Source organism: Homalodisca vitripennis, chromosome 4 (genome assembly GCF_021130785.1).
Source record: "Homalodisca vitripennis isolate AUS2020 chromosome 4, UT_GWSS_2.1, whole genome shotgun sequence".
In the NCBI taxonomy this organism is placed as follows: domain Eukaryota; kingdom Metazoa; phylum Arthropoda; class Insecta; order Hemiptera; family Cicadellidae; genus Homalodisca; species Homalodisca vitripennis.
Genome location: NC_060210.1, coordinates 29490982 through 29511176, shown reverse-complemented (window position 1 = coordinate 29511176; position 20195 = coordinate 29490982). Strand labels below are relative to the sequence as shown.

General features: G+C 32.7%; 1 protein-coding gene across 1 annotated transcript in view; it reads right to left on the bottom strand.

Moving 5' to 3' along the window:
- The window catches only part of LOC124359086 (WD repeat and FYVE domain-containing protein 3-like), a 178529-nt gene that overhangs the window by 59297 nt on the left and 99037 nt on the right, over window positions 1-20195 (bottom strand). The window contains 12 exon segments of the mRNA XM_046811521.1: window positions 1570-1781; window positions 3397-3535; window positions 3962-4078; window positions 7307-7545; window positions 8387-8556; window positions 9750-9912; window positions 14043-14163; window positions 14468-14745; window positions 15070-15228; window positions 16545-16695; window positions 17098-17190; window positions 18278-18482. Coding sequence (XP_046667477.1) covers window positions 1570-1781; window positions 3397-3535; window positions 3962-4078; window positions 7307-7545; window positions 8387-8556; window positions 9750-9912; window positions 14043-14163; window positions 14468-14745; window positions 15070-15228; window positions 16545-16695; window positions 17098-17190; window positions 18278-18482 — 2047 coding nt within the window.

The window sequence follows — 20195 nt, the reverse complement described above, 5'->3', positions numbered from 1 at the left end:
TATATATTTTTGGGCATCTATGGACTCCTCTCCAAACCAAATTCACCGAGATCCGTATTCCGAGAAAGATTGGTACACCCAGGAGCTTTGGCGATCGGCTGCGACAGCTGGTAGCCAGTGTGAACCATTCAATGCTCCCCCAACACTACTATGTCACAGGGACTGTAACATGTCGCTGTCAGTTGCGATGTAGTAGTGGTGGCGATTGTTTTTGACTGCACTCTGCGGTCGGCCAGGTCGTGCTTGTTCGAACAAACCACTCAATTTGATCAGTTATACTATTAAATTGCGTCAAGACTGATTGCCATGAGTCATTACGATTAGGCTTGCTTAATTTTCACTCACATGTGAATAGGGCCTTACGACATAACAGCAGTGACAACAGATGTTGATTCATTTAATCACAAGTTGTAGAGATTTCCACAGTTTGTACATTAAATTCACGACTTATTAAAGGTATTTCAGGGTAAATGAAATTCACAGCTTAATCACAGTTTTACAATTTTCACGGTGGGGTGAGGACCATGATTAAGCTCATTTATCCAAAACATGCCTAGTTTATTTTTAATTGGCTGAATATTTGAATCAAGTTACATTGTTGTTCTTGAGTAGTCTAGTGAAGCAGAGTGCACTATGGCATGCACTGCAGTTCATAGGAACTAAATTCAGAATTAAAAATAATATTATGAGAAAAGTCTTAACCCATCCACTTTGGCAAAAAGAATGAGGATTAAAAAATGTAGAAATTATTGATTCATTGTATTTTAGTGTTTGCACCATGGCTCCAATTAGGACTGTCTTTACTGTGTGCACAGGTCTGCTGGCCCCAACTGGACCGTCCACATTGACTATGTTACAGTGAGCAGACATTTGTTAATCAAACAAAAATTTGAACTTCTAAAATTTATTTAGTAATGCAAGAAGTTTTTGAACACTAAGGGGTTAATTTTGCACCCATGACAATGCCTCTTTTCAAACTGCTGCAAAACTTAGTTTTTTTGCAGAAAATGCATAAAAATTATGGTGGTCCTCTCTTATTTACCTGATCTCGCTATGTGAGGCTTCTGATAATTTTTAAATCTGAAGAATCCTTTGTGCAGTGCTGCTTTTCTTTGGAAGACAAAATTGATAATGAGATTTGTAAATATTTTGACTCCATTCCAAAAATTCAGTGGCTGAGTATTTTCAACGAATGGAAAATTCGACTTCAAAAGTGGATTGACGCTGGAGGAGATTACTTTGATCATGCCTAAAGTTTGGTATCACAGTATCAACTATTAAGTGTTTGCTCTTTGTTTCCAAGCTGAATATTGGACCTGCCCTGAATAGGTCAATTGCAATATGGATTAAATATTTATATCTAATATTCAACATAGGCAGCTTGAAACCAAAGATCAAAATATATGATGAATCATATTGATGAATTTATTGTAAGGGATACGCTGGATAGTCTCTCCTTCTTACTCTCTCTTTCCCTGATAATTAAATCTACAAACTACTAGTACGAGGTGATAAAAGAAATAAATAAGAAAAAAAGGATAATTATTCTTTTAAAATTTTTCTACATACCTTTTTTTGAACTGGTCAAGCCGCTCTGGACTCTGGGCACCCATAGGCTTGGAGAAGTCACGGAAAGTGGAGGGATGCGAAAGGTCCAGCTGATCTGAGTCGTAATCTGCCAAGATCCATGGGAACACTGGATACTGCATCAAGTCATTATAACTCCGGCCAGCCAGAGTGTTCAGATGCATCAGGTACTGGAAATTGGAGATCTCTCCTCTCTAGATGACAAAAAATGTCATCATCAAACATTTGGCTACTAAAAGTGTTGTACAATGTTTCACGCACTTCTGTCAACAATATTTCACGCACTTCTTAGGTTTGAACTATTGACTCTTGAAAATAACAGCATCTAAAAACTTGTTTAACATAATGCAATAATAACATTCAATTAGCAAAAACAATTATTTTATTTGAAAATAAGGCTGAAATGTATATTAGTAGGCAAAAAGATTTACTGTGCTTATTGAACGTTTTGTGGGGTAAAAGAAAACTGAATCTCAGTAAATTTTTCAGTTGAATCTTTGTTTTGTCTTGAGTTAAAATGATATTGAAATAACAATATATGAGATTCAAGAATAAAAATAAAGACACTGATTTCTTCCTGCCAACCATGGTCAGTTCTCCAGATATTACATTGAATTTTGACCTGTATCCTTTCCCAGCCACTGGCCTAAAGGAAAACGTTGTGCAGCCAATTGGACAAGCGCAATAGTCCAAAAACCTGTGCTATTTTTTTGGTGTCAAGAAAACGGAATAAAATAATTTTTATCAGTGGTATGTAATATCTTTGTGTGTGAATCTTACTGAAAGTGCTACAATAATATTTACCAATTAACAGGCTTTTAGAACGCGATGTATTTCACAAGCAACATTATTTCAGTAGCACAAAATGTCAAGTGAGGGCCGAACAGAAGTTGATGACAAATGATGAAACAATAATAATAATAATTATAATATTCAGACAGATGATAAGAAACACAAAGTGAAAATTCTAGTGAAATTCGATTGATGGATGAAAGTGAAAATGATAGAGGCTGAACCTAATTTGATCCTGACTGATGATTGGAACACATAGTCTATGGTGAGTTTTATCAGTAGGACCTGGTCCTAAAGTTGTTTTTTTTACATTTGGTCTCATAAATAGCAGCTTTTTTATTTTAGTGATCTATACAGTGATCAACTATATGATTTTGTTTTCCAATGTGTTCTTTCCAGAGAAAAATTATTTATTATAGTCATTTATTTATTATAAATCATGGTTTATTCTTGTCACTTTCAGACAAGAGTATTAGGTCCTGATTTATAATTATTTGTTACATTTTCTATTTTAAAATTAAATTCTGTGGCCGAGTAAAAAGAATTGAAGATTGAATAGAAATTTTGCATTACATTACAACTTAAAAATTTTTCACAAGCTAAATAGAAATTAATGCTGAATAAATAATAATAAAGGATCCAAATACCAATCAATCTTTTAAGTAATCATATTAATTAATCAGCGAATTTGTATTTTTATTGCACTACAAATGAAAGCATGAGAAAAAGAACCGGCTGAGACCAAAAAACTGATGTTTTGCATTGATTCTGGGACTGAATTCTTTTTCTCAAGAAATTGCTTAACTGAGAACAGTCATTAGGAACCAACACATCACAAGATTTAAACATTAAGCTCTTAAGTAACACTATGATTAATTGAGATTGTCTATAACTACGAATTTGAATAAAATAAATGATCTGAAATCTAGAACGGATTGGAATTGGAATAGAAAATTCTTAGAACAGATTGATTCTTACTCACAACATAAAGTAATAAGTATTGAAATTGGCACTTACCACCCAGCGCTGAGTGACAGAGGTCTCTCCGATCAGGTTGGACAGTAGACCTGCCCCTTGCTCTACATTAGCAGTCCTCTTCTGGCCTGCCACTGATTGCTGGGCACTGTCAGCTATACCAGTGGCAAACGCCATGAACCTACAACATTTACGGGTACAAAATTATATTGTCAGGTTGCGTTATATTAGTACTTGAGGTTAGGCCTACACCTTATTCTGGCCTTTCCTGACTGCGTTGACACACAACAGAAAACAATAAACTCATACCATCTAATTGCCATGACTAGAAAATTTATCTGAATTCTATGTCTCTGTAAATATTCTTCATGAATATGTGAATAAAGAAATAATTGACCGATTGTTTGGTATAAAATCTAGATGTAAATTATATACCTTTGGTGAAATTTATTGCATAAGCAAATTAGAAAACAAGAAACTCATGGCATGTAATTTCCAGGATTATAAAATTTACTTGAATGCTTAGACTTTGTAAATATTCTTCATGAATGTGTAAATAAATAAATAATTGTTTAATTTATATAGAATCTAGATATAAAGTATTTACCTTTGGTAAACTTTGTTGCGAACCTTGCGAGGGAAAGCCAATAAATAGTTCCTACCATCCCCTGAGAACACTTCCAATGCCATTGGCTGCAGCAAATACCTCCTCTTGTGCACCTCCCTGAAACATAACTTGTGATTGGTGGATTTTAATATTTTAATTATTAGTAAGACAAAAATCCTAGTTCTTTCATTAAAAAATAAATAAATGTGCAGTGACCTATGATAAATAAACACAGCATCCAAATTGTTATTGCTCTCTACTTTTGTCAAGTGAAGCATTTACCTGGGGACTAGTCTTAGGGAAAGAATGTTGCGAAAATTGGAATGTTTAATAAATATGTCATGTCTTGTCTTCCACCACTTGTCGCTATATCCGAGGGAAAAGATAAGGAGCATTTGCTCTTTTAACGATATAATTTGAAAGCTATATACAAGTTTTTGGTATACGGTAGTTGATATTTTCTTGATTCCAATAGTTGAACTGAATTGAAAATCTCTTTATTCATTTAATATACATTAAGTATACATCGAATAGCGTCATAAATATTACTTAACTAACAGAAAAACATGTTTCCATCAAAAATTGGTTATCCCAAGCTGATTTAACTTGTAGATTTTCAGCCGTCAGAAGTTTCAGAGTTAATCTTATGCAAGGGCTGATTTTAATTAATTATTTAGAAAGGGGACATGGTGACAATCCATTGGTTGTTGATGTAAATATATATTTAATTAGACATTTCATTATTATCTAAAGTATTTTTGTGGTAGGGTAACATACAAAAATACTTAGATTATAAAAGAGGATGTTAATTAATTGGTTACATTAACGCATTATTGGCATGATAATTTTTAATCCTTTTTAACACAGGAATTCCTTTTTTTTATCATGTGGCTTTTTTATACACTAAATTTAATAGTTTACTATTATATCTTAATAATTTAATAATATTATAAATGTGAAAGTGACTGTTTGTTTTGCTTCATGCGTAAACTATTTAACCAATTGTAATGAAATTTTACATGGACATTTTTAGAGTCCCTGGTATAAATATAGGTTTATTCTTACTTCAAAAATCACTCTGGAATACCCCCACTGGTCTCTAAATTAGCGAAAAATCCTATTTTTATCTCTAAAGTTGCAAAATATTAATGGAAATAGGCTGTTAAATGTAATCAACTGTTCTGTGTAAACACTGTTTTATAACAGCACAGCTATATGTTAAATTAATGTAACCACTATTTTCAATTTAATTACATTTATATTGTGAAAGCATAGAGTAAGCTTGATTGTAACTAAACTTTTTAACTCAGAAGGGATCACTTCTGGCTAGTTCATAACTTCCAGTTGAACCTACCCACTGGGCACAGCAAAAACCGATGTATCCCTTACAACTGGGTAACCTTATGGATGTCCAGGAGTAGCACATCACTAACTGCAAATCTCAAGATTTTGGGGTGCAAGGGTAATTTGATAGGTCTAATCTAATGTTACAATTTATGTTATCAGAATTCAAAGATGCTGTACAATGACATGTTTAATAGTGACAGTTAAGAAGAAAACGGATTTTGCGGACATTTGCCATCGTTCAGTGATACAAAAGAATAAGTACAGTAACACTACGTTTCGAGATCTGCAATCTGATCTCTTCCTCAGGTAAATGACTAAACTAATGCATGACTACAACCTAGGCTAAAGTAAACAAAACATACCAGAGCGTTGTTACATGCATAAGTCAGGAACCATAACGGTCATGCTGTGTGCCTATTCTATGCACACTAACTGTAAAACATGCACTAACTAAAAATTTAATATATTAGCTTCATCCCAATTCACATGATGGTCTTTTGGTGAGTGAACAATGATATGCAGTTTTGGACTTTTCTGTTAGCCCTTTTCTCTTAATTCCTTTGCGTTCTTTTATCCTTCCCAACGTTTACACCTCACAATTGATGTGGAAGTCCTAAACAAGCTTTCTATTTTGGATGTGTGTGTCTTAAGAGATAGGGATGTCCTTAAGGGTACGACTTTTAAAAGTAAACACACAGGACAATATTTAATTTATCAATGAAACCATCAATAGTCTGTCATAAAAGAAGTGGGCAGGAATTATTTGACAGAGCAAAGAACTTGTGCTCAAATAAAGATGGACTAAAAAGAATTTAAAAAAGTTAACCGGACCTTAGATGCAATGAATACCCTCAATCAATAATAAAAAAGTGGAAACGAACCAGAAAAACCATTCCTGAGACAGTCAGTCAGAATAATGATAAATTTTATGTTTTATGTCAATCCCTTATGTGCTGGGATTATCTGGTTTTAAAATGTTCATCTAGCATGAACCAAATATAAAAAAGCCCACTCCCGACCCTTCTTTTTTTCCACCATTTTGTTTCTGCTGTGACGATTGCCATTTACTTTGGCCTCTGGTCAGTTCTATTTAGTTAACCTGTGAGTGCAGACCTGTTGTGACCTGTATTCTGTAGTTTTAATAATTAGTGTTTAGTTTCTATTACATTACTACTAGTTTCTATTACTATTACTGTTGTGCATGGAATAGACTCACAACATGGCTGTTGTGGTTCCTGACTTATGCATGTAACAACATGCTGGTATGTTTGTTTACTTTAGCCTAGGTTGTAGTCATGAATTGGTTTAGTCACTTATCTGAAGAAGAGATCAGTTTGCAGATTTTGAAACGTAGTGTTACTGATTATTGTAGTGTATCTATTGTATCAACGTATACGGGAATTAAATTCCTCAATCGACTGCCCAGAAACCTAAGATCAAGAAATGGGATTAAATTGAAGATAGGACTCCACAGCTGGCTGGCCGAACGGCCTTTCTACACCATAAATGAGTTCCTTCAACATGGATAGACTGTCCAAAAAACATCTCAATAAGTTTTAACAAGTTATGTACAACATCATTGTAAAACTGACACCATTTCTGTTCTTGATGAACATGTAATAAAGAATATTTTGATTTGATTTGATTTGATTTGATCACTGAATAATGGCAAATGTCCAGAAAATCCTGTTTCCTTCCCAGTCCTTTCATCATCAAAAACAAACTTCAAACAAAAAACTGAAATGTAAGTTAAAATTAAAATGATTTGATTTATTGGTACCTACAACAATTAATTTCTATTATCTACAAACTACTACCATACAGTTTTGTACTAATTAAGCTTTGTACTCAGCCTTGTAGATGAAGAACGAGTTTGATTAAAAAGGAATGAAACCGGTTTAAATTTTACTAAAATGAATTTGGAATAATTTTAATTTTAAATACAACATGTGACATGAACATATGCCTAACTTTTATAACACAGTTGAGGAAACATACCTGATGTCATCATAGGCAAACTTGGAACAGTGTTTCTTGGTGTTGGTCTGGCGAGGTGCTCCGGAGGCTGGCAGGATCGGTTCATGGCAATCAGGTGGGAGAGACTCAATGTCTCGGATCTCCCGGGTTTTGAGGAGTGTAAAGCCATCAATAACATAGAGGTGCTCCTTGCCAAACAATAATAGCCCCTCTACAGTGTCCAGTCCTTGTATTCGGGCACACCTGAACATGTGGCTGATCTGTCCAAAGAAACAGAAATTATAATCAACTGTATAAAATGAACTGTACAAATCATCTAAATTTTTTCCTAACCTAATTTAAATTGGTTCTAAATTTATGATGATAAACTTAAAAATACATACTTATATTTGCATAATTTTATATAAACAAGTAAAAATAGTTTAAAAATATTGTTTGAGCATTTTTAAGATGGAAAAAAGAATATAATTTAACAGTAGGAAACCAATTTATTTGGTTTATTATTTTATTTTGAACAAAACTACAAATCTTTATTTAGTTAGATTCTAAAATAAAAAAACCTGATGATGATAAAACTGTTTTAATTGCATGATGGGAAAATAGAAGAAGTACGTGATTTATATATAAAAAGGTAATTAATTACAAGTACTTTTTTTATAGAAAGCGAATAATTTCTAGTTAAAATATTATTCTATTTACATTAAAAATAATAATGATGTATAAGTACATTAATTATTAAAGATAGAAATTCTCTGGTGGATTCTTTGGGAGTTTTGGCGATTTGTAAAATTACAGAATCCATACTCAAAGTGTTCAAAAATACGAGTTTGTATAACTTTTTCCTTAAGCACCCCAAATAAATACCTCAGAAAATTGTTCTATGTAAAATAATAAGACATAGACAGTGGAAAGACAAAGCATTTGAAAAGATGAACTGAACAGTCAAATATTTTGACCACCACAATATTTAAGTATTTAAGTACCAGAGAAAATCTTCATTATTTTTACTCACCCCAATATTTAAGTATTTATGTACCAGAGAAAATCTTCATTACTTTTACTAAGATTAAAAAAGATTAAGGAAAGATTCCGCCCAAATACCTTCTCATTCTCTTCCAGCTGTCGCAGGATGGACTGGTTGTCTGGTGCAGAGTCCTCTTCATTAACTCCACTCTCTCCCTCAGTCTCATCAATACCATCCTCTGGCTCCGATATGGAACGTTTGACAGCCCTACGCAGAGCTGAGCTCATGTCCTGTATTCCTGATGACACTGAAATATTACAACACAATCTTGTTAGTTGACAAAATTCATTTTATTACCTTATGAATACCACGGAACTGACTAGCAAATATGTAGTATATCCTCTACAAGAGACTTACTTTTTGAACACTCATTTTTGCATTTAGATTCTAAGAGATCATATTTTCTTCTAGATTTTTAATTGTTTCTGAAGTTTATCACTTCTAAGAATATCGTCATTCCATTGATTGAGGATGTTAGAAGATACAAATTGATACAAACTGATTTGCTTTTATAAGGTTGTTCAATAAGTTTATTTAATTCAGAGTGGAGTAAAATACCAAAATTAGATATGCTTTATACAATATTATTTGCTGTAATATAAATATTGCCATTTTAACAATATTTATGTATATTATATCGAACGATTCAATAGTAAATTTCAGCAAGAAAATAATGGATAAATTATTATTATTCAAAACATTAGCAAAAATATAAAAAATCCAGCAATTACAATAAAAATACAACATGTACAAAAATCTGATAATGACATAACCAAAATATGACTAGCTCTAATATTGTACTTATATTTTTACACTCATATTTAATTATTAAATAAATAATATACTTTTCATATCTTTCTTTACATTTTTTATTTTAAAAATATGGACACCAATATAAAAATATTTTGCTATTTTAAATCAAGTGTAATCATTGTACAGAAACATATTTATGGTTTAACAAAATAACAAAACATCAGAATTATGAAGAATAAAGAACAATGTACGGTATTTGATATGTTAAAATTAAAACAGTGTATCATAACTTTTGGTGTATTTTGAAACATGACAGTCGTATAAGTTAGGTTATACGCAAAATTATTAGCAAAATATTTTACTACGAGATTTCAATATAAAATTTGTTGATTACATAAATATTAATTATGGTTTGGATATAAGGCCAAGATCATAGAACTGGACATACTGTTACTTAAGAATTAAAGATTTTATTTTCAGCTCCATAATTATCCAAGTTAATGAACCAAACTTACAATTATCATTTCCATTATAAGAATCAACTGAAACATTTTTTTTATTAAATTGTACGTAATTACAATGTTATTGTTTCCAAACTTAATATTTTTTGTCTTGAATTGAATATTAATATACCCAATACAAAACTAGCCATCATCTTGCTTCTGCCTTTAGGAAAGTGAAGAGTACCTATGCTGTCAGTCCTGTCTTCGTGGTCTATGACAATGTCCGAGGTGGTAGAGTCAGGAGTGGGCTCTGGCAGGTATTCTCTGTCTAGCAGACTGGTGGGCCTATACTTGTGGTAATACTCCTTACTGTCCCAACTGCTGGCTACCTTGTACTTTATTGACTTCTGTAACAGACAACAAAATAGTTAACAGTTAGTTATTTACTTTCGTTTTATTGCAATCCTATAAACTCGAGAGAACTACCTTTTACTACTTGAAATTTTTCTTAATGCTGCAATTGAATTGAATAATATCTGTGATTGATATATTGTACCTTGATAATATATACAAGATTTAAAGAATTTTGATTGATTGATATGGTTGCCATAATAATAAAGGATTTCTATATACTTTGAAAAATTCATAAATTTGTATGTTGAAGATTATACAGAGTGGCTTTTTTAAATGGGCCACAACAGTAATCTTGGAAACTATAAATCTGACAGTTAACTTTAAATGTGGAAACTTTTCTTATTTTTGGAGGCATGTAAAAATATGTACATCAAAATTGAAAAAAATGTTGCCATATTCCAATATGGCGGGGTCAACTTTGTTTTTTTATACACAACACTCTGTTATTTTATTATTATTTTCATTTGCAAAACTAATTTAAAAACAATTTTTTTTCTTGGCACTGTATACTTCCCTTAAAAACGGAAATATTAGAGCTCAAATTGTTGAGAATCCTTATGGAGTTTAACATTGAGAAAACACTTTTTTTATTTAGACGTCCATCCCTTTTCAGGAGGGTTCACTTCTGACTGGTTTATACCTTCTAGTTAAACCTACATATTAACATCTCACTGCACCCATTATTACTGTGTCACATTGTGACGACTAACGAGAATCAATTTTGATGATAATCTATCCATAGAAGACCCAATAGAGTTAGATCGTCTTTATTCCAAAAGCATAGAGCTTAGAAATGGTGTCATACAAATTTTACAAATTATAATATGTTTAATAAAGCAATAGGTTTTAGATTGACATTGATTTTACTAAATTGAAATCCTTAAGATTACAAATGGTGTCATAATTAAATGTTATGTGTTTTTGGTCATATTTGTAAAAGTATTGTTGTCAGGAATTCTTCCAGTGTGTAAAATGGGCAGGTGATCAGCCAATCGGTCAGTACTATTTTTAATGCTTTGCCTGTCTTTGATTGCAGCTCTGGTGGTTTTCTTCTCATACAAAGTTAGATAGCTTATAGCAAAGTTAGAGATCTCCATGTTTTGTGTTGTGATGGTGTATGTGTTTATTTCTTGTTAAATCTTCGCCATCAACATACATTGTTACTTCTATGATGTACAATGAAGCAACTGTAAGAATTCTTAGGTCCTTGAAAGATTCTCTACCGCTCTCCAGGTATTGAAGTCTTGACTCTAATATCTTTTTTCCAAAAGCAGTATTCTTTCAAGGTGTTTTACTTATGTACTACCCCAAACAACTAAGCCATATTTCAGATGTGATTGAAAAACTGAGAAATATGCCATTATCTGCTGCTTAATGATTTTATTTGTTTTATAACATGAATACTTGTATTGAGTTTTTTTACTAAGGTTATGAAGATGCAGTGTCCTGGTCATATACTGAACTATTGTAATACCCAGAAACTTTGCTTCTGTTTTCATCTTAACATCTGGGATGACTGCTACTTTAGCTGTTTTTCCCCTAACGCTACCTGGCTGGTTTTTGATCGATTTACCACCAGTTCATTTCTCTACCGCTCTCCAGGTATTAAAGTCTTGACTCTAATAGCTTCTTTCCAAAAGCAGTATTCTTTCTGGCTGTTTTTCCTCTAATGCTACCTGGCTGGTTTTTGATCGATTTACCATCAGTTCATTTCCATGACTGGAATTCATACGCAATGTTGAGAGCTATGTAAAGAGGCTACTGCTAGCATGTCATCCGATTTCCCATGCAACAGCAGAGTGGTGTCGTCTGCATACATCAAGAAGATACAGCTACCATTATGTGTTGGAGCATATCATATAAATAGGACTGGTCCTAGAACTGAGCCTTGTGGCACACCTCTCTGAATTGGCAAGTGGTTTGATCTTATTTCTGTAGTAACACCTCGTATTGTTTGCCTGAGTTCCACAAGTTGTTACTTTCCTCCAGATAGCTTTAAAACCACTTCTTTGCTACCCCTCTTACACCTAGGTTTTCCAACTTCTTTACAATAAGTTCATCACTAAGAAAATCAAACGCCTTAGTAAAATCAAGAAGAATTGCTTTTGTGAGCTCATCATCTTCGATGTTGTCTATTATAAATTCTAGCAGTTTGATCATTGCTGTTGAAGTTGATTTTTTTCTTTGTGAAACCATGTTGGTTGGTGGCCAGCAAACTGTTTTGCATACAATGTTCTAGGAATCTCTTGAGAACTAGTTTTTACACATACCTCTGAGAAAGTTGGAACAACTGATATAGGCTTATAGTTTTCTACATTTGTACTGTATCCGGATTATAGTTTAGAGTAGACTTTTGATATTTTCATCTGGATAGAAAATTCTGAACTTTGAAGTTTTGAATTTAAGAGATTTAATTTTTCTTTTTTAGCTGATAGGTTGAGCTAAAGAAACATCTGACTCTCTGTTTACCTCTATCATAATTTCTTTAATGTTTTGTGTTTTAAAGTCTTGTTCAAAGATGACAGCTCATTTATGTGCCTTTCATAATCTGATTGTTTGATACCAATCAGATTATGAATTATGCACTAAGATAAAATCTTATCTTAGTGCACGCTCTTGTTGAAGTTTGTTTTGCAAGGATAATACTTCGTAATGTAAGTTCTCATTTTCTCCTCTAAGATCTTTTACTATCTCGTTTACTAGGTTAAGGTTATCTTCAAGTTCAAGTTCTTGGTGTGATTTTTCCTCTTCGATTTTATACAGCTGCTGTTTAAGATAGTTATTTTCACTTAATAGTGTATTTCCAAGTTCACCAGCTAATGTTAGTGATTTATCTGGGTCAAATACTTCTTCTGATAACAAATTTTGAGTTTTTGTTTTCAAATTTTCAATATTTGTTACATTTTTATTAGATTTGCAGGTATCACAAGCCCATATTTACTGAAGTTATTGCATTTTTTAAATATTCATGTTAAACATCTTGGGTGGAACTACTTTTTAAAGGAGCTAGTGCATTGTATGCCTTGGTATTTAACTTAAATCTCACAGATCCCACAAGGAAATGTTGACTTTTTCTAGTCCTTTAAGAATAAAATTGTTTAGAATATTGTATATGGTGACTGATTGCTTTAGTCTGTTGTTGAGATTAAGTACATGAAAATATGGATTTTTATTCTAGCTATGTCTTTGATTGCTGTTGTCCTGAAGGATATATAGTATACAGTTTTTATTTTTTTACTATAGCTTTGACTAATTGCTGTTGTCCTGAAGGATAAAAGGTATACAATGTTTTTATTCTATCAGTAACTGATTGCTGTAGTCTAGATAAATAAAAAGCTTTTTCTTTGTGTTACAGATTTTAAATTCGATTATTGGTTAGTTGATTCTGTCAAATGGTAGCAGTGTGGACTGTTTATACAAATAGATAATTTATTTTCTTACTCAATTTTTAATAGGTAGTAGCTACAGTAATATACTGTACACCACAGGAGAAATAATACTAAATACACTAGTAAAAGTACTACTTGGAGTGACAGTGTCAGAGGTCAGTTCACTATGTGTATATTTCAGCAGGTCTCGGGTTTTCACTCCATGACACACTTGTCTATCTGGCAGCTGGTGTTGTACTGAAATATGTGTAAACTGTTATTTGGTTCTGACGTAACTATCTAGGTTGTCAATATTTAGATTACTTATGTAAACTGAATATTACTTTTGAGTGTGTGGATGGGCCTCCTAGGCAATTATTCTTGAATAAATAAAGATGTTGATTTATGTATTTGCTAGTTTAATAAACATCAATATTAATTGATAATAGTAATATGTATTGATGCCTTCTGCAACGAGGTCAGTGTCTTCTTTGTCAAATAGTTTCAATCTTGAGATAGTTGTCGTGTTTATTTTTACATTTTAACAGACTCATGGTTTTTAGTTAGAGCTGGTGTTTGTAGGTGACCTTTATTCTTGTCACTCTACAGGACTTAAAACTAAACTTTTAACTGTTATGGATATTGTAGGCAGGCAGCCATTTTTTAGGAAGTTTGAAATATATCCAAATCTACAAATACAGTATGGCAATAGCCTCCTAAATCTTACATGTATGTTTTTGTGTATACTAACTTACATTATCACCAGAGTCCAGCTCAGGTCTGTAAGGATAGTGCAAGTAGAACAGCTCATTCTTCATCATTTTCTTCCTCATCCTGCAAGGTCCTTCTGTCATGTCTAGCATCCACTTGTCAAGCCTAAAATTAAAAAATCCAATATTTTATATAACAATCAACAGTATATGAGAAGATCACGATGTGAGTATTTGTACAACATTAAACCAATTGAAACCTTATTGGGATTAAATCCCAGGATTCTTTGTGGTGTCAGCCCTGTTTCTGCATATAGCTGGATCAGAGAATTTGTGCTCGATTCTAACAATTAAACTGACCTGCTGAGCTTATGTTATCCATATAACAAAAGTTTTGTCTTTTTTTGTAATCACTTCTTTAGTCTGTAGCTTGATGAGAGAACTATTGCAGTCATAACAAGTGAACTAACCTGCTAGGTTCGTAAGGTCCCCAGAGTCCTCTTTCTCGTGTTAACTCTGTTTCTGTTTGCAGCCACTCCTCAAGTACATATCTCTGCATGTGCTGTTGGCTCTGGCTGTACGTCTTATTCTGCAGCTCCACTAGCTCCTTGACAAGTGCTACATGGGTTAATGTGCAGGCCTCGATCTCTGCATCCGACAGCTGTGGCCGGACCTTGATAGTCTCATCCTTCTTCACCTTCGTACGACTTGCTAGCCTTGTCAGGCCACCTGTCACTTTCTGGATTTTCTACAAACAATCCATATGTATATATGAGGAAGTTAAACGTTCAGACTCTTAAGCAAAAGAATTCTTTAAAATGTTTCCAAGAATATTTTCATTGTAATGCTGTCATTTATAATCAATTCATTAATTAAATCAGTCATTTTATTTGAACTCCATTTAATAAATAATCTAATTATGCATAAATTTTTAACAAAAAAACCAATAATACATTTTATTATAAATATAAATATTTATTTTTGACCTTATTTTGTAAAAGTAAATTGATTTTAATGAACTTTGAACAATACAAGCAAATAAATGGTAAAAAATTAATTGTACAACTAATACCGATTGTATCTGGTTGTGTAGCTCCCAGGGATTGCGGTAGCTAGCCTTGCGCTCAGAGTCCACATAGTTGAGCCACAGTTTGGTCGCTGCCTCTTGTATGTGTTCCCTGACCACTGCCAGCTCGGGTGCCTTGCTGTTCTGCATCGTCATCTTGAACACCTGTCAGCGACATGGCAAACATTTCTACAGTGTCTATTTCATCTGACCACCTTAGGGCCGGAACCAAAGTCGGACAAGGACCAATTAAATATGCCCTTTGTCAGATTACAGCAATTAAATTAGCTACTTCAAATGTATTGCTATCTACATAGTCAGTTATATGACTTGATATGTATTTATCAAGGCAAGTAAATATTCATCGTTTCATCCTGATCATTGAAAGGGCTTTGGACTCAACAGTAGAAGTTTATTATTATATATTTTAGCTATTCAAGTATTGCCAGATAGCCATATGGGCGCCAGGTGACGATTTCACTGTACAGTAAATGTGATCCTTTACCCTTTGGGTCGGTTAGAACAAAGTTTGTCCCAGCATACCTAGGGTAGCCGATTAGCATATAAGACACCTGCTCTTTGGTGCTTTAATACTCTGTTCTTTATTTATTAATAGATAGCCAATGAACCAATATAAGTCAAAGTTTTACCGTTCACTTAATAACAAATTATATTTTTTAAAAAAAAAAACATTGACAGTTCTTATGTTTTTTGTTTACATTTAATCTTGCCTGAATGAATTTTTTGTTTAGTGAGTAAAAATAACTTCTGTCAGCAGTATTTACTAAAGTGTGTTGACTAAAAGAATTGACTCATTATTTCCAAATACTAGCAAAGCCATATAAGGTTTAATATTTGATAAACAATTAATTTTGTGTTCATTTTATAACAGGACATTTGATTATTCCTAGAAAAAAACAACAATTTCAAATTGATCCAAAGTTATAAAAACTTTTACTTGGTCAAACAGTATGTTTGATTGGCTCAAAATATAGCTATTAGAATATTAATAGAAAACCCCCACTTCAAACCAATCAAATAAGTAATAAGTGAGCTAGATGCATTATAATAATAAGGGACAATGCACAAAGCTTTGTGCAAAATCCTGCAAGCTAGCCAAAGCAGCCTGAGTCAGTACAGCACCACTACTCACGAGCGGTCTGAGTCAGTGCAGCACCGCTACTCATGAGCGGTCTGAGTTAGTACAGCACCGCTACTCATAAGCGATCTGAGTCAAATACCGCTGACACCAAAGAGTTAATCTCCTCCAAATCATCACTCAAAGAACATAGAGTTAATGTATTTTAAAGATTTTTATATTTAATTGAATAAGTTATTTCATTTAATTAACTTAATATAACTTAATAACTTAATATTTAATTTGTACAAAGAAAGACAGCCTCATCCAATGAAATCCACTCAAACTTGCTTACAGAAATACTTTTTATTCAACTACATAAACATATGGTATATTGAGTTACCTCCTCAATGGCAGGCTTTTTAGAGACATAAAGCTCATCCCAGACTCGTTTAGCTGCAACTGCCATCAAGTTGTGTCCTTGTTTGGCCGTCAATTCTTCGGTTTCTTCATTTGGGTTGACATGCCAAGTTGTCTTTGCATTAGAGTCTAGCCTGAACACAATTTGAAGTTCTCTTTCAACATTCATTTACATGTTATTTTCCAACAAATATAAACACCTATTTATTTATAACAATGGACAATTTTCGTGCGTATGTTCCTCATCAGTGTGTGCAAAAGAATATCATTCATTTATTGTATTAATGTACTGCACAAAGAATTACAAATTAAAACAAAATTTTTGAGTCCATTTTTCTATTTTTTTCAACTTCAATAATGACTGGGTCTAATTTAAATCTCGTGTAAACTTGACGTTATAAATTCAGAACTACTCTGAAATCTTAAAAAATATGGTTAATACCATTATAACTTTGACAATAACAATAATGCTTACTAGCACAACGATGTCATTAAGTGTGCTGACAATAAATTGATAAAATAGTAATATTACTTACATGATTCTTTGGTCACAAGTCAATTGGAGAAGACAGTAAGTGAGGCACCCTATGAAGTCTAACTCATGATTTCCAGCTCCAAAAACTAACCCCCTGGAAAAAAAGAGAGATACTGTAAAAAAATGATCCAGTTCACAAATAATTGAACTCTTATTACGCTTATATGAAAAAATTCACTAAATTCAATCTTATTGAAGTACAAGGGCCTTATGTGTGACTCTGGTTAGACCATTGATATGAGTTTGATAAACAGGGTTAATTCTGAGGTATACTAAGTAACTATTCAGTCTTTTTGCTAGAAAGAAAATATATACTCTATCAAACTATATATATATATAGTGTGTGTAGCAATTACACAAAACTTTACTAATAGTAGTCTAATGGTGTTTTTGATATATATATACCAATGTAATGATTTTATTTTCATGTATAAAAACTTTACTAATAGTAGTCTATATATATATATATATATATATATATATATATATATATATATATATATCAAAAACACCATTAGACTACTATTAGTAAAGTTTTTATACATGAAAATAAAATCATTACATTGGTATAAACAGCAATGGCCTAATTTTATAACAAAGAATATTAATTCACAAAAAGTACTTGATTATAAGAATGAATAAATGAAGTTTCCCTTGAATTTACAAATTCATAGCAACAAATTTTACAAAATTGGATATGAATACTGTTCATCATAAAATCTACTTAATGATTTTGTCATGGTTAAAACCAGTTTAAAGGTATTATGCAAGAGAGGATAAATGTAAATATGTAATAAAAGAAGCTTACATAGCATTTGTGATTAAGAATAATGATTTGTGCTTGAAAATTGGTCATTAAAGATGTTAAAGAAAAATTACCTGCATAACTTATTATTACATATAAATATGCTGAAATTTTCTAAATATCTTTCTTGGTGAAAAACCAGTCAACAGTGTTCTGGGGCTATTTAATGCAGAAAACAGTTTCTTGGAGAAAACGCCAGTACAAAGTATTACTTAGAATTGGATGACCAAACAACCCTGAATATGGTTGGTGAGATTTTACCAAAATGGAGAAGAGATGCAGAGGGTGGAGTAGCATTATATACGTATTGTTCTTCCAACAGATTCAAATACAAGTAGAAATTCTATTCTTTAATTAACCTAAAGTTGGTGCTGACCTGTGGTTGGTAAGTTTGTGCAGGGTCTCCAGCACTGGCATCTGGTCAGCAATGGAGTCTGTGCCACGAGACAGTAGGAACAAGATGGTGCGGTTGAGGCAGTGATACAGGCCTTCCAGCGGTACTGATCCTGGCCGTCGCTTGGCTTGAGCTATCAGCTTCAGAATGAAGTCAAACACCTCGTGTGGGTCCTTCAACAGCATACCTGCAGAAAATACACACTTATTTATGTCTTTACAACATGGATTTTTTATTCTTTCATGTGCTCCCTATGAAACATTACATAAAAAACAATAATACATGTTATTGAATTTTATGTAATGACTTTTTTTGGTAAATTTTCCAGCTTAGTCTTATTGTTATATCAGAGGAAATCACTATACCACAATAAGGTTTTCTCTTGACCAAGACAGAATTTTAATACAACAGATTGGGAGGATTTCTAACCAAAACTTCAAAAATGCATCAAGTTTAGTTAAATTAGCCATTAAAACAGCAATTAGGTGAAAAATTCTAATAGCTTTAAAAATTGGTACATTAGTAGCTTAAAGGAATCCTAATAAACATAGTAAAAGTAACCAGAGCATTAGCTAAGGGGAGAGGACGGTTTACAGTTGACACAAACATTTAAAAAACTTTTAAGTTTAGCACAAAAACTATTCAGTATTAATTGAAAGAGAATAAAATTGCATGAATACAGTCCTATATATATTTATAGTATAATCAACATTATTTGTGGTATATGCACAGGGAACTATCCTAAAGGGATAAATTTCTTGAACATGATCATGAAAGCTTAACGTAACACCTTAAATCTCACAGAATGTTATATATTTTTTATTTCTAATCATTATTACACAATGAGTAGGGTGGGATGTCTAGAAAACCTCACAATGCGAACTAGACTGTACCACTGTAGCTCAGTGCCATGAACCGTTCTCTGGCATCAGCCTGCACAGAGCTAAATTTGCCTCCTTCCCTCTCCCTCCCACCTAGCTAGTCACTGTGTTAGACTGGTCATGTACCTTTGCCAGTGAGATTCGTGCATATTTTCTAGATCACACACAATTTTTTACAATGTCAATAGTAGATGAGAACATAAACACGTCCAATCTGATCATGGTTCTCAACTTCACTAGCTTCATTTCAAAACAGTCCAAAATTACAAATGAATAGAGCAGCATACATGAAGCAATATTTGATCCAGTACATTTAATAGTCAGTCACCATTATGAAACAATTCTCTGTTGTACAAGGTTGCAGTTACTGGTATGCTCGCTCACTTTCAGTATGTAAAATATGCATATTTGAACTATGCCAAGTCAAAGTATCACTCACTATGTACTGTAATTTTCCATGAGTATAATAAGATGATTATTAGTTGCTAAGTCGACAAATAGAAAAAAAAGTCAGCTAAAAAAAAGTCTGAGGGAATAAATTTAAACCTGAATATGAAAACCATTATTCAACATGAACACTTGCTAGCTAATGATAGCAAGATCTGATTGGTTCAGATTTGTTTTGCAAAATTAGTAAGATAGAAGTATTGAAACCAAGTGTTTGCTAGAACGCCGACCGTAATTATAGAAAGTGCGGTTGAGAAAACTAAAACACTAAAGTTGCTTTTATTGGAAAAGATGTTGATCTTGCCTTTTGATGGCATTAACACTTGAGAGAACACATTTGTTTCCCAGTTACTTTAATGTCAATATGACTTTTCATACACTTTTTTCATACTTTCAGTGGCTGTAATACTAACAGAAAGACAAGAAATCATGTAACTATTTGAACAATCAAATGCAATGAATTAGATAGCTAATGCTACTGATCCTGATGCTACTCATGATATAATAGGAAAGACAAGGGAAAGAATGTATACCATCCAGAATCCATCTAGAAAGATGCACACTACATCCCA